The sequence below is a fragment of the Carassius gibelio genome, chromosome A24 (genome assembly GCF_023724105.1).
Source record: "Carassius gibelio isolate Cgi1373 ecotype wild population from Czech Republic chromosome A24, carGib1.2-hapl.c, whole genome shotgun sequence".
Lineage (NCBI taxonomy): Eukaryota > Metazoa > Chordata > Actinopteri > Cypriniformes > Cyprinidae > Carassius > Carassius gibelio.
The window spans coordinates 2,310,208-2,325,804 of NC_068394.1; the positions used below are offsets into that span (position 1 = coordinate 2,310,208).

Here is a 15,597-nt window from a genome sequence, read left to right on the forward strand (position 1 = left end):
TTTAGTGCATGTAGAGATCGATGGACCTTCAGTATCTTGAGTCCTCAGTGTTTCTTGTGTATTTTAGCACTAGATAAAGACTGGTAACTCAACGGTTCCAGGTTCAGATCCTAGAAGAGTTATTGATGTGCTTTATTTTAGTGAGTTTTTGAGTGGTTAGTTAGTTAGTTAGTTGGTGTCTGGCGCCCTCTTGAGGACACAGAGGATTTGCTAGTTTCTCGTTAGTGCATTAAATGCATTTATTGAGAATATATTAACCCATATTACACAGAGGTTTGTACACAATTGTGAAGATTTACATTTTACATTTCATGCTGTAAAGCTAAACCGGAAAACAAAATCATCTTTGAAGCAGGTTACAATAAGGTAAATGATCTTGGTGTGTATCACATGTGCACATTTAATAGATCTCTATAAAGTTCCACTCTCTTGTGTCAAATCCATCTTCATCTTCTGCTTCTCCATCACCGTCTCCAGCTCTGTGGCTCTGTGAGCGTCCTGACAGACAGAGAGACAGACGGTTAGATGCATGTGTGGGAAATACATGATCACTGGCTGTCAAGATGAAATTGCTTGATAAGTTGGTTATTGCATATTAAGTCAGGATATTAATCTGGGTGTCCATGCATGTTGAACGGAAACTACCACAACACTAACACATCTTACACTGTGATGTTAAAGCATTCTAAAGCAGGTTGTTATTGCATTGCTTTGCAGAGAGATCCAGTGTTTCAGACTCTGTATAGTGGCAGCTATTTTCAAATAATAAAGTAAGAAACCTTCTAATAATTTGTCAGTGTTTTAAAATATGAAACATGATAGCTTAGACCCTCACACAATGGTTTCGGTATTTTACAGAACTGTTTTAAATCTCAATTGCAATATATAGAAAATAGTGGCACCGAATGAAATTGCAAAGATTATTACTGCGTCAGTGCTATTGTGAAAAAAAAAAACTATTTAAAATTTAAAATTAATATCAACTGAAATAAAATACAATATTAAATGACAAAATTATTTCATTTTGGCTAGCTCTCAGCTGTTTTTTTATTTATTTAATATAAATAATTTTTATTTTTATTTTAGTTGAAGTTGAACTAATAAAATAATAAAACCAATTAGGAAAACTAATAATTTAAAATTAATATTATATGGATAAATAAATAATAAACTAATAAAACGAATATAAATTACAAAACATAAAATTACTAATTAATTATTTTATATTATACACACACACTGCATGTACTATAATAATATATCAGTTGCAGTAAAATAACACTGAACTGCATGGATTTTATAGTGGCAATGTTTTAATTTTGATTGAAAGGTTTCTAGCTACTAATCCAGCATAAAACATATTTTTATTTTAATAAACCGAGATCATGCTGCACATCAGGGGATGTATGTTTACATTTAGTGTTGTGACCTCTGTGACCTTTCAGAATGTTGAGAGCAATTTGTAAAAATGATTCGTATATGCACATTTTTAAATGTACTGTAGAACGTTTTTTTTTACATTTTAAAAAAAAAGTTTTCTTTTATAGGTAGAGTTAGAATGAAGCATTCATCAATCATTATATGCAGCTTCAAGTAAAACAGCAGAGAAGTGTATGATATGTTTGGACTGATGCACCTCTATCTGCGCTCTCTGGACGGTCAGCTGACTGTAGACTCGAGCGCCCTCTTCAGGAATAACAGCGCGTAGCTCTTCTTTATTCAGAGAGAACAGCTGAGCTCCGTTCAGAACCCGCAGACACTGGACAGTCCTGCACACACATCAGCAACAGCCATTCACTGACCACAGCTAGCACATCATTACATACTACACGCTATGATCAGATAAATCTGGACTGAAACGAGGATATATTGTACTAAGAGAAAAAACGCATCATGTTAATCATACTATAGCTAGCTCATAGAAATGGTGATGTGAGGTGTTACAGGTGGAGTATTATTACTAATAGCTGACCGATTGCTGTTGTAAAGTGTGATCTGTGTGAGACTCACGGTTCACTGAAGCCTTTCTTGCGCAGCCAGTTTTCCACCTCAGCGGGCGGCGAGCTGTAGTCCAGCGGGATGGACGTCTCTGCCGAGCGAGGGATGACCAGACGAGGAGACAGATTCTTCCCACTGGTCAAACGGTGAAGCAGCTCATCATTCACCTGCATCACTGACACACAACCAGCCAATCAACACGAGCACAAGACAGAGACACCTGCCCGTGAGCACCAGATCAGATTACAGCGTTTATTCATATTTAAAATGATCATTTTTACATTTTCAGCAGGGTAAAAATACCTAAGATAAAAAAAAAAACATTAACTGAAAAGATAAATAAATAAAATATATTAAGTAAAAATTAAATAGACATATAAAAAAACTAATGACTAAATGACAAAAACATAACAAAATTACAAAAATGTAAACTAATATAAAAAAACATTGTTAATTCAAAATATCAATGATAATATAATAACATTTATAGGAAGTATCAAGTTTGGGAAAATTGTTCAGCGACTTTTACATTCAAGGAGTTTTACATTTATATGTATATATCAATTTAGATTATTATTCCTATTATTATTATTTCAAAAGTTTTCTTTTAGAGGTAGTTTGAATAATTACATAAGCATTATTTTAATATTTTACAATGGATTATTATTGTTAAATAAAACTAAAAACCAAAACAATACAAATTATAAATTATATTTAAAAAAAATATTAACTGAAATAAACAAAAATAAACTTCTTTTATTTCAGCTAGCTGCCAAAGCAACATTTCTTATTTTAAGTTGAAGTACTTAAATAACTAAGCAAGCTAAAACTGAAAGCTTTATAGACGTGCTTAAAACATAAAAATGACAAAAACGTGCTAATTAAATATTTAGATTTAGATTTTAGTTTAAGTTTCAGTAACTTTGTTATGTTTTTTATTTTTATCTTTTAAATTTTTTTTATTTATTTATCTTTAATTTATTTGTAATTTCAGTTGGAGCAATTTTTGTATTTCTGCTAATTCAGTTAGTCACCAAAGCAATATTTCTAATTTTCATTTAGGTTTGTACCTTTCTCCGTGTCATCAGACATGGATCCGAGGATCATGCTGCGTGGCCGTGTGCTCCTGGGGTCAGAGGTCGCGGTGGACATGCTGGGCAGGGTGTTGAACATCGGTGGAGCAGCGGGAGGCTGAAACAGAGAGAAGAAGAAGTGTCAGAAGAAGAAGAAGAAGGAGGAGGAGGAGGAGGAGGAGATGAGGGGTGTTCTGGTGTGGGGCTGTACCTTTGGGGTTTTGTGAAGCACAGGGTTGTCGATGTGTGTCACCGGCTCCAGGATGTTAAACGGCACGAATCCCACTTCATTAAACTTATTACGACACTTCCACCAGCGGTTAGAGGACTCCACCACCTGGAGCATGGACAAACAACAGGAAAACGATGCTTATTTGTATTATTGATGCATCTGTTTATTATTTTAGAATTTCAGAAAAACATATATATTGTACATTTATTTACTTTTTGAGGTTATATATATTTAATCAATTTTGATTCAGAAATTTAACATTTTGGTCTAATTAATGAATAACATTATTGTTATAATTATTATATTTTATAAAAATAACAATTATATATCTCCAAAAATAATGTGTGTGTGTGTGTGTGTGAGAGAGAGTGAGTTAGCGTGTGTGTGTGTGTGTAAGTGTGAGGTTGAGTGTATGTGTGTGTGTATATAAATGAGTGAGTGATTGTGCGAGTGAGTGTGTGTGAATGAGTCAGCGTGAGTGTGTGTGTGTGTGTGTGTGTAAGTTCGAGGTTGAGTGTGTGTGTGTGTGTGTGTGTGTGTGTGAGTGAGTGAGTGAGTGAGTGAGTGTGTGTGTGTGTGTGTGAGTGTGTATGTGTGTGAGTTAGCGTGAGTGTGTGTGTAAGTGTGAGGTTGAGTGTGAGTGTGTGAGCGTGAGTGTGTGTAAGTGAGTGAGTGAGTGAGTGTGTGAGTTAGCGTGAGTGTGTGTGTAAGTGTGAGGTTGAGTGTGAGTGTGTGAGCGTGAGTGTGTGTGAGTGAGTGAGTGAGTGAGTGAGTGAGTGTGTGTGTGTGTAAGTGTGAGGTTGTGTGTGTGTGAGTGAGCGTGAGTGTGTGTGTGTGAGTAAGTGAGTGAGTGAGTGAGTGTGTGTGTGTGTAAGTGTGAGGTTGTGTGTGTGTGTGTGTGTAAGTGTGAGGTTGTGTGTGTGTGTGTAAGTGTGAGGTTGAGTGTGTGTGTGTGTGTGTGTGTGTGAGTGTGTATGTGTGTGAGTTAGCGTGAGTGTGTGTGTAAGTGTGAGGTTGAGTGTGAGTGTGTGAGCGTGAGTGTGTGTAAGTGAGTGAGTGAGTGAGTGAGTGTGTGTGTGTGTGTGTGTGTGTGTGAGTGTGTATGTGTGTGAGTTAGCGTGAGTGTGTGTGTAAGTGTGAGGTTGAGTGTGAGTGTGTGAGCGTGAGTGTGTGTAAGTGAGTGAGTGAGTGAGTGAGTGTGTGTGTGTGTGTGTGTGTGTGTAAGTGTGAGGTTGTGTGTGTGTGAGCGAGCGTGAGTGTGTGTGTGTGAGTAAGTGAGTGAGTGAGTGAGTGTGTGTGTGTGTAAGTGTGAGGTTGTGTGTGTGTGTGTGTGTGTAAGTGTGAGGTTGTGTGTGTGTGTGTAAGTGTGAGGTTGAGTGTGTGTGTGTGTGTGTGTGTGTGTGTGTGAGTGAGTGAGTGAGTGAGTGAGTGTGTGTGTGTGTGTGTGTGTGTGTGTGAGTGTGTATGTGTGTGAGTTAGCGTGAGTGTGTGTGTGAGTGTGAGGTTGAGTGTGAGTGTGTGAGCGTGAGTGTGTGTAAGTGAGTGAGTGAGTGAGTGAGTGTGTGTGTGTGTGTGTGTGTGAGTGTGTATGTGTGTGAGTTAGCGTGAGTGTGTGTGTAAGTGTGAGGTTGAGTGTGAGTGTGTGAGCGTGAGTGTGTGTAAGTGAGTGAGTGAGTGAGTGAGTGAGTGAGTGTGTGTGTGTGTGTGTGTAAGTGTGAGGTTGTGTGTGTGTGAGCGAGCGTGAGTGTGTGTGTGTGAGTAAGTGAGTGAGTGAGTGAGTGTGTGTGTGTGTAAGTGTGAGGTTGTGTGTGTGTGTGTGTGTAAGTGTGAGGTTGTGTGTGTGTGTGTAAGTGTGAGGTTGAGTGTGTGTGTGTGTGTGTGTGTGCGTGAAAGTGTGAGGTTGAGTGTGTGTGTGTGAGTAAGTGAGTGAGTGAGTGAGTGTGTGTGTGTGTAAGTGTGAGGTTGTGTGTGTGTGTGTGTGTAAGTGTGAGGTTGTGTGTGTGTGTGTAAGTGTGAGGTTGAGTGTGTGTGTGCGTGAAAGTGTGAGGTTGAGTGTGTGTGTGTGTGTGTAACCTCTAGTGTCTCTCCGTGAAGTACAGACAGCTCACTGTTGTTCCTTGCAACAAAGTCATAACTGCAGCGATACAAGCGCTCTTTATTTCCGCCATCACTGAGGAAGAGAGACAGAGACGTTTTCTCAGATCATATCGCGTTATTCTTTTGTTATTTGTGTGAACAAACCCTGGTCATTCATACTGAACACCGTGACTGACATGGACACATCCCAAATGGTTCGACTGATTCTTCAGATGTGAATCAAACTTACGGTTGGTCTGTAGTCTGAACGGGAGCAGTGTGACGGTCAGACGGAGTCAGCTGAGTGACACACACACGATTCATCACGTTAGCAATAACATCACAAACACTCAACACAATCAAAATCAAATTACATTTAAATCTGTTTTTACTATATGTTTTACATCTGACTGTTTGTTCAGCATAGCGGCTAAGAAAATGTGATTATATTTTAATTTAAAGATGCTAACCAGTATGTGCACTGTTAATACTTTTATTCAGCAAGGATGCATTAAATTGATCAAAAGTGACAGTCAAGACATTTATAATGTTATAAAAGATTCAAACATTCAAATAAATGCTGATCTTTTGAACTGTCTGTTCAATGTATCACAGTTTTAACAAATCATAAAGCAGTACAACTGTATGCAACATTGCTAATAATCATAAATGTTTCTTGAGCAGTATATCAGAATGATTTCTCAAGATCATGTGACACTGAAGAGTGGAGGAATGATGCTGAAAATACAGCTGTGCATCACAGAAATAAATTATGTTTTACAATAGATTACGATATAAAATGGTTAGTTTAAACTGTAAAAATATTAATGTTTTTTAATGTATTTTTAACCAAATAAATGCTGCCTTGATCAGTGTAAAAACAATACCAAAGCAAACTTTCGAATGTTACATTATTAGATCATTTAACCTCTACTTTTGAGATCTCTGCGTCCTGTCTGTGTTCCAGCTCCACAGGATCGACCCATCCAGCAGCGTGTGACCCCGGCGGTTTCCATCCGTCCTGAAACACGAGTGTGTACGGCGCCACGGGGCTCCGCAGAGCAGATCTACATGAAGGTAGCCAGCCATCAGCATGTGCACTTCAGAGGAACACATCTCCAAAAATGACAGTTCTGCACCGTGTACCTGTGTTGTGTCCAGTTGGGCCCTAAAGACACCCATAATGCATTTTCCTGTGCTGTCAGGTTGTTCTGTAGCAGAGTCACGGCTCCTTGTGTCATAGCCGGGCTGGAGACGGATGCTGCGAAACCAGGACCTCCTGTAGCCTTCACGATCTACAAACACACACAAATACAGCTCAATTATTTAAGTGCACTTAACAGCGAACAAGACCTTTCTCCACACAATAGTGTGCAAACATTTGATGAAACACAATGTAGCACAAAACAAAGGCCTGTAAAGCTCTGCACAGGAGAAATATGAGCAAGCATATCAATGCAAACACATTTACCATTTCGAGTGGTTTAAAGATGTAATGCACCAGCTCCTCTGAGGTCGGATTGGAGATGGCAAATTTTAACCGTGCCTGTAAAACAAACAATGCACTTATGAATACCTGAGAGAAGATATATGACACCGCACTGCTTAATAGTTCAGTGTTATAATATTATTAATAGCAATAATGATTATTAACAATATTAATAACAATAAATAATTATATAATATAATATTAGTTATTATTACATTAACTTATTAGACAATAACAATTAATATAGTAATTATTATAAATTAATACAATTAATATTTATGTTTTATTGCACTATAGCTTCTCAAGTCATTTATTTCACATGAGTTATAATAAGAAATTATATATATATTTGTATTAATTATTATTAATAATTTTTTTAAAAATACTGTATAAAGTTTTTAATAGTGATAGTGTTCTAGTGTTTATGATTTATATATATATTTTATAATAAATAATACATTTAACAAGTTAATGGATAAACTAAATTTTCTGACTCACATTATCTGGCAAATAATTAAATACTAAATATAAATCTTCTAAAAAATAATTAAACAATAAATAATTGTATTGTTGTTATTATTAAATAATTACATTTCAAATTAAGAAATTATTCATTAATAGTAGTAATGTTAGTAATGCTTTGATAAAATGGCTAATTAGTTAACATTAATTAATGCATTAACTCCTATTAACTATCAATGAGGAATACATTTATTAAAGTATTTATAAATCTATGTGAACATTGTGAAGTTTGTTGTTAGTTCATGTTAGGTCCATTATGCATATGAACAAATATAACTTTCGATTTTAATAATGTATTAAAATATGTTGCAATTATTCCGATCTGAGATTAATAAATGCTTTTCAAATATTTTTTATTTATTAGTTTGTTTAACAAATGGAACCTTATTGTAAAGGGTTACCCATCATTTAATTTTTTTATGTATTTATTATTTAATACTGACGTGACGATTGATGACTCACCAACAGACTGAAGCTGTATTTGAACTTCTGAAAAGTGTCGAGAAACTCTTTCTCAGAAGGCGGTTTGGCTTTAGCTGTGAGCAGATCCTCTGTAAAACACAAACACACAACAAACTCTAAAACACTGATCACGTGTGCTGTTAACAAGATGCAATGAAACCTGTAACTAAAGATTTCCAGGTGCATTATGGTCTTGGAACAAACTCAGGCTTGTTTTAGCTTAAGATGATGCAGGTGTGATATTATTAACACTTTCCCATCAGCTGATGTCCTGAACACACTAGGAACTTTTATTAAGCGCTCAGGTTTGATTTTTTCCCATAGGTAGACTCATACCATCTGCACTTTTCTTCTGGCTTTTCTTCTTCTTTTTGCTCCTTTGCTCGAGGATAATCTGAGCCTCCGCTGACTGCTGCAGCTTTCCGATGAACGCTTCGATATCATCAAAACAGTGATTAAGCAACTCCTAGAAATAGAGAGGAACGAGGCGGTTAGCAATAAAAATACATGCAGAGATCCTTGGTTTGGTGGTTAATGTAAACAGGGATATCAGTGTGACGTCGTCGGTCATGTTAATGGTCAAACTGAGGGTCATAAAGCTCCACTGACTGAACTAAACATGGATCCAGCTAGACTTGGAGGAGAGAACGGCTGAAAATGTGCCCAGATGTTTTGCATGTATATATGAGTCCATAAACCATAATAACACTTCCTCCAGGGAAAATATGCTTTTGAAAGCCTCCTATGCTGTATATTTACCTATATTGTAATATGTTATTTATTCCTGCATCAAAGCTGTATTTTCAGCATCATTCCTCCAGTCTTAAGTGTCACATGATCTTCAGAAATAATTTTAATATGCTGATTTGCAGCTCAAGAAACATTTATTGTCATCAGTGTTTAATTTTTTTTTTTGTGGAAAATGTGATAAACGAACATTCAAAAGTTCCAGTTATATAAATATTTATATAACAAAATAATTGATAATAGAAAGAACCATTATTAATAATTTGTCATAAATAATAACTGAGCACAAATCAAGCATAATATATTTAATTTATATGAATTGCCTTTATATTTTACACTGTATATATGAGTGCGTGTGTGTGTGTGTGTGTGTGTGTGTGTGTGTGTATATATATATATAATGTTTTTGAAAGAAGTTTCTTCTGCTCATCAAGCCTGCATTTATTTGATCAAAAATACAGAATTTTTTTTTAATATTGTGATATATTATTACAAATTAAAATAATTGTTTTTAAATGTATTATACTCTAAATTATCATTTATTTCTGTGATGCAAAGCTGAATTTTTAGGATCATTATCACATGATCCTTTAGAAATCATGATTATTTTTTCAGAACATATGATACTTTTTAGGATACTTTGATGAATAAAAAAAAGTAAAAAAAGGAAGCTATGTTTTTAAAATATAAATATTTAGTAATAACAATATACACTACTGGTCAGTAATTTTTTTTCTGTCTTTTTTTTAATTAATTTACTTTTATTCAGCAAGGATGTGTTAAATTGATAAAAAGTGATAGTAAAGAAAATATATTATTAGAATATATATTATAAGATTTTTTTTTTATATATATATATATATATAAATGCAGTTCTTTTCAACCTTTTATTGATCAAATATATTAGACAGCAGAACTGTTTCCAACACTCATAATAAATCAGAATATTAGAATGATTTCTAAATGATCATGTGATCGACTGATGTTACATGTGACACTGAAGGCTGGAGGAATGATGCTGAAAATTCAGCTTTGCATCACAGGAATAAATAATTTTTTTAGGTATATTCAAATAGAAAACTATTATTTTCAAGTTGTAATAATATTTCACAATATTACAGTTTTTCTGTAATTTTGATCAAATAAATGCAGGCTTGATGAGCAGAAGAAACTTCTTTCAAAAACATTAAAAATAGTAATGTGTATATAGCATTTGTTTAGATGTACTCACCACTTCCATCTCAGCCCTAAGGAATGATTTATCAGGTTGACCGTTCACCAATCCGTTAGCTAGAATTGAGGAAGAGCGTGTTAACCTGCACTGTAAAACATTCTGGAATTAAATAACAGTAATTTACTGGCAGCAGGGTTGCTAGTAAGGTACTGTTAGTTTACAGCTCTCAATCGTTAACTCTTAACTTTTTACAGTGTTTTACCGTAATTCTACCATGGAAATGAACTCTGCTCCCATTGGTTCAAACAGTTCAAGTTTTAAAACAAGCATTCATACGATTTATTATGGTGAAAATATTTTATTCGAGACCACTTTTACTCAAATCACTGCAGTTCATTGTCAGCTAGCACACACATGCATGTGCTGAAATACTCAACACAGACATCCACACTATATCAACAACTCCACATTCAATATCTTTAAATAAAGCAGTAGACATCAGTGTTTTTGGCTCATCATTGACTAAAGCACGGACTCTACTCTCCTGCACAATGGTGACCCAAAACCTACATTAAAATAAAAGATCTCTCTTGTGTAAAAACACATTAATACAGTTGAGTTCAATATTTATTCTCCTTCTCAGCGTATGACTTTGCATAACTCTTTTTCTATGGATGTTCACAAATATTTCAGTCACATTAACTTTTTTCATTTGGTAAATCTGACTTTTATGTTTTACAGTATATTACAGTTTTTTTTTTCCTCGACTTAACGGCAGCAAACTGTAAAAAAACAGTTATTTACTGGCAACTGTTTTTTCTACCGATTGTTGCCTTAAATTAATTACAGTTTATTACTGTTAAATTACGGTTCATGCTGTTTTTTCTTCATATTACATCTTTAATTAAACCCCACAACAAATCCTAAGTTTTTAATGTGTGCACACTACATAGTGTTAGAGTAAAACTGAATCAATGAGGTTAATGAGATAATTCTGTGATGAATTCATGATTGAGCATTAGTAATGAACACCTGCTATTAACAAACAGAATCACTGAAGAAAAAAGAAAAAACAAGACACATACAAGAACTACAAAAGTGTACGTGTGATTTGAAACACAGCCTCTGAATGTCGACTTTGAACACTGTCAATTAAACGATAAATAGCATCAGCTACTTTCTCGAAAATGAGGAACATTACCCAGCATGCACTGTTTGAATGAAAAACAGCATGTTACTGTCAAAAGTTTACAGTGGTTTGTAACAGTGTGTGTCTGTTTATAATCAGTATTGATTAGTATTGGGTCACACACACCTCTGGTGCCGGGGTAGGGTGGAGGAGGGTTAGGTGAGGGTGGATTTGGGGCTTGGGTGTACGGTGGACTCGGGATTCCCGAAATATTCATACTGGACTCTGAGAGCCTGAAACACACACATTGACATAACAACAACACTCTCTTTACGCAGAATGAAAGTGTGTGCTAGTCCCGCACAATGAGCAGATTTGCAGCATTTCAGTGGGTTTTGATGTACGTCACAGTGTCTTAAAATGTGATTTAATTGCCGGCACACAATGAGTCACTAACAATCACATCAAACATCCAAAAACGCCCATATGTGCACACACACTGGAAAAAATCAAGATATTATCTTCCAAATAAAGACTTGGACAGAAATGAAACACCCTTTTTGAATCAAGTTCGTTTACTTAGCTATGAAAATGAGTCAAGGTTAAATTTATTTAAAAACTACAAAGTCGAGGAAAGAGCTGTGCATTAAATGACATACCATTTTATTTTTTTTAAATACACGTTAAGACAAACCCTGAAATAAAACTGCATTTTTAGAATGAAAAAACATTATCGAATTTAATATTTTTATCTGTAAAGTGAACTTTAGTCAGATTTTGCTCACTTTCAACATTAATTCTGTCTGTAAGGTCTTAGTTAACCTACATATACTCATCGATAAAAAAAAATCTCGCAAATCCCAGAAAACACGTTTGGCATTCAGTTTGACATTGAGATGCCTCGAGTTTAGTTTGGCATGTTTCCTGCTCTAAACAGACACACACACACACACACACACACAGTTTCAGTCATTTGTAGCTGATAAGCACATATACAGATAAAGATAACACACTGTACCTTACTTGAGTCCTGCTTGTCTTGTAAGTGTTTAGTCCTTAACAACAGTCAAGGTCGAATGAATCTTTTCCCTTTGCAAATCTGTCTCTCTGTCACCCTATACTCTCAGTCACGCCTTCGTGAGGTATGTAGAAACCGGTTAAACCGGTTTATCTTCTTGCTAACAGGTTCTGTTTCTCTAGGTTGTGCACACACTGTGGAACATCACCCGAGTGTTAAGATCCGTACCTGTTTGCTCTTATTGTGTAATGCGCCACGACTCGCTTGATGTCATCTCTGATGTTCTCTGACTGAAACATGCAAACAGGTAGAGAGTGATGTCATCAAAGAGGCGGAGTTTCTGCTTGGACAGTCACTACAGTATCACCTGAATCTGAATGAGTCAAACTCGCCTCACTTTGACAGATGCAGAGCTGAAGAAATACACGCTTGGCCTCTTCTGGGTGCAGCTCTGACTAACCAGCAGGAGAAGGGATGGATCACTGACAGATGGGGAATTAATGCAATCGCAGCGGAGAAGAGACGACACGGCAAACTCCTCCAATTCCTCATTAATGGTCAATCATGGAACATTTAATAAGCATTCATAAAATTTATATTCTGTAGAGCATGCAATGTTTCACAAACATACAGTTGTCCAAAATGTATTTGAGTGACATCTAAAACTTGTGAACTTTTGTTGCATTAGATTAAGTGTTAAATGCTGCAGGATATTTTCTCCTCACAAGCATCATTATTGAAGTCTCAAAGTCCTTTACTCCAGTATGCATTGAACATAACATTTTACATTTATGCATTTTAGCAGATGCTTTTATCCAAAGAGGCTCATATTGCATTGCATTGCATTCAAGTCAAAGGGACGGTTCACCCAAAAAGTACAACTTGCTGAAGATTTACATTATTGCTTACCAATGGATGCTCTGCAGTGAATGGGTGCCGTCAGAATGAGAGTCCAAACAACTGATACAAAACATCACAATAATCCACAAGTAATCCATTCCACACCACTCCAGCCCATCATTTACCATCTTGTGAAGTCAAAAGCTGCATGTTTGTAAGAAAAAAAAATACATTAAGATGTTTTTAAACTTTAAAATGTTGCTTCTGGCCAAAATATCCTAGTCTATATGTAAAAATAATGTTTTGTCCAGTGAAAAAAAAATCCACAGACATATGTGTTTAGCTCTGTTGTGGACTGCTTTCACTTGTAAACAGTGCTTGATTTGTGCAGATTTCTCTCCTGATTCAGACAAGATGGCTTTTTCACTGGAGGAAGCATTATTATGGTTTGTGGACTCATATTTCAGCAACAGCAAATTAATTTTGGATTTATTTTGTACAAACTCGCAACTTTTGACTTCTCAAGACATTAACTGATGGACTGGAGAGGTGTGGATTATTGTGATGTTTTTATCAGCTACTTGGACTCTTGTTCTGACGGCACCCATTCACTGTGAATGCATTGCTGAGCAAGTAATGTAATGCTGCATTTCTTCAAATCTGATGAAGAAACAAACTCTAAATCTACATTTTGGAAGGCATGATGGTGAGTCCATTTTCAGCATATTTAATTTTTAGGTGAACTATATTCCTTTACTATATATTATCTGTTGCATTTGACAAATGCATGCATACTTAAACTGTAAAGGCTTTTGAACCGTGCTAGTTTCTGTCTTTGCTTTCTTTCTCATTCTCCCAACTGTTTTAATGGCAGTGCATGAAGTTGCTCTGTTCTGTGTTGTATTCTTACCTGGCTGTTTCTGTCTTTCAGGCTGACTTTGTTGGTCCAGACCTCTAGAATAACTTCTGCCCTGGAGAGCCGATAAGCATCAACGAGAAGCGGAATCTGTGAAAGAGCCTCTTCAACAGTATCCACTCCCTCATCTCCCAAAGAAAAACTCACCAGCCGCTGGTTTCAAAAAAACAAAAGAAAGAAAAAAATAACATCAGAGATATCAGGCTGTAAAGAAAGATAAACATAAAACATGGCAACGCACACACAGTTATCAGAATCATGCATGAATTACCTCCTCAACTCCCTTTTCTGCATTTATCCTAGTTATCTGATATCAATAATTAACTGTAAATGACCTTTCCAGAATCCCCAAATTTGGTTATTTACTGTACATTAAAATGAGCAAAAACCCCAATGCTCTAAATTTAGAATGAAACAGCACTTGTTTTACTAATGGAATGTATTACATTTCTGAACGAAACTGGATAATTAATGAGGAAGAGTTGTGTGCTTAACATGAACTCTGATATCAAGTTGACTCATGTTGGCATACCAACTACACATACCTCATCACACCCTGTTTCTCCTACAGAAATATTAGGTACTTAATGTCCTTCCACCCATATAATAGGATCAACTAGCCATTCATGTACTATAAAGAAATAAGTCTTGTCCTCGCTTGTTTATTCCTATTAGGTAGCACACATTTGTATTTGTTTATTTATTGCATTTCATTCAGCATAATAACTCACTTAAGTGCCTGTTTTTTCAACCTCAGCCTAGTAGTAGTTAAACGGCGTGTTTAAGTTGTCTTTCCGAAGTTACTATTACTGTTGCTATTACTTTAAATTAGTGATTTGAACAAACCCTTAAAGGAATAGTTCACCCCAAAAAAATAAATAAACATTTGCTGAAAACTTAGTCGTCCTCAGGCCATCCAAGATGTAGATGAGTTTGTAACTACATTCTGACAGATTTGAAGAAATGTAGCATTCCATCACTAAGCACTCAGCAATGGATGCTCTGCAGTGAATGGGTGCCGTCAGAATGAGAGTCCAAACAGCTGATAAAAACATCACAATAATCCACAGCACTCCAGTCCACCAGTTAACATCTTGTGAAGAGAAAAGCTGTGTGTTTGTAAGAAACAAATCCATCATTAAAACATTTTTAACTGTTTAACATATGTGTTTAGAACCATTTCGGACAGTTGTAAATGGATCTTAATCTGTGCAGATTTCTCTCCTGGTTCAGACCTCTAGAGAAAGCAGTATTATGGAGAGAGGATTTAATTTTAACCAGAAGCAACCATTTGAAATTAAAAGCGCCTTAATAATGGATTTGCTTCTTTGCTTTCTTTTCAAACACAATCTTGGATGACCTGAGTGCGAATAAATGTTCAGAAGAATATATTTCATTTTGGGAGAACTGTTCCTTTCATTGAAGCTATATCTAGAAAACAAATGATCTCTGACTTGAGGGGAGACTCTCTCTATCTCTCTCTTTTTTAAAAATCCCAGAGGAAACCATGCACACTACCCACTCACGCATGCACGCCAAACACTTGATGATACTCACAGTGAGCAGGTATTGAGATATGACCCCCATCAACACAATCGACTGTCACACACCTGTGGATCACAACAGATCACAGATCAAACATGTGCATATGTGACGTGAGTCTTCAAATATGACTGACGTTTCGACTCATAAATAGCTTCAGAACGTGTCATTTTTACACCTTCCCTGTCTCTCTCCTCCCGTTCGACCTGTCTGACTGCCAGTTATGCGAGCTCAAATTTACAGACACTTTAAGTACCTTCCTTCTCTTTTACACTGATGCACCGAGAGCTTATGCTTTATTATGAGGAATTAATTAAATACAATCAACTATCTGAGCTTAGAGACGGTTTACAAATTAACAGACAGAAACTCTGACTCA

General features: G+C 35.8%; 1 protein-coding gene across 1 annotated transcript; it reads right to left on the reverse strand.

Moving 5' to 3' along the window:
* Positions 1-221: 221 nt before the first annotated feature.
* On the reverse strand, positions 222-15,278 carry LOC127945838 (epidermal growth factor receptor kinase substrate 8-like protein 1). Its single transcript, XM_052541933.1, has 18 exons — positions 15,234-15,278; positions 13,671-13,829; positions 12,318-12,467; positions 12,149-12,210; positions 11,089-11,195; positions 9,831-9,889; positions 8,189-8,318; positions 7,853-7,941; positions 6,851-6,925; positions 6,526-6,674; positions 6,308-6,446; positions 5,630-5,679; positions 5,377-5,473; positions 3,283-3,408; positions 3,069-3,189; positions 2,011-2,173; positions 1,637-1,769; positions 222-498 (listed from the first exon to the last, which is right to left on the reverse strand). Exons 1-18 carry the CDS (start codon positions 15,261-15,263, stop codon positions 412-414), a joined length of 1,926 nt encoding a protein of 641 aa, XP_052397893.1. The 5' UTR covers positions 15,264-15,278; the 3' UTR covers positions 222-411.
* Positions 15,279-15,597: the final 319 nt, after the last annotated feature.

Bases quoted from the DNA above. Each gene is read 5' to 3' on its own strand.
- LOC127945838 (XM_052541933.1), bottom strand. From the start codon at position 15,263: ATGGGGGTCATATCTCAATACCTGCTCACT. The intron at 12,468-13,670 runs GTAAGAATACAA...ACCATTAATGAG, and splicing joins TGAAAGACAGAAACAGCCAG to GAATTGGAGGAGTTTGCCGT. The intron at 6,447-6,525 runs GTACACGGTGCA...ACCTTCATGTAG, and splicing joins CCCAACTGGACACAACACAG to ATCTGCTCTGCGGAGCCCCG.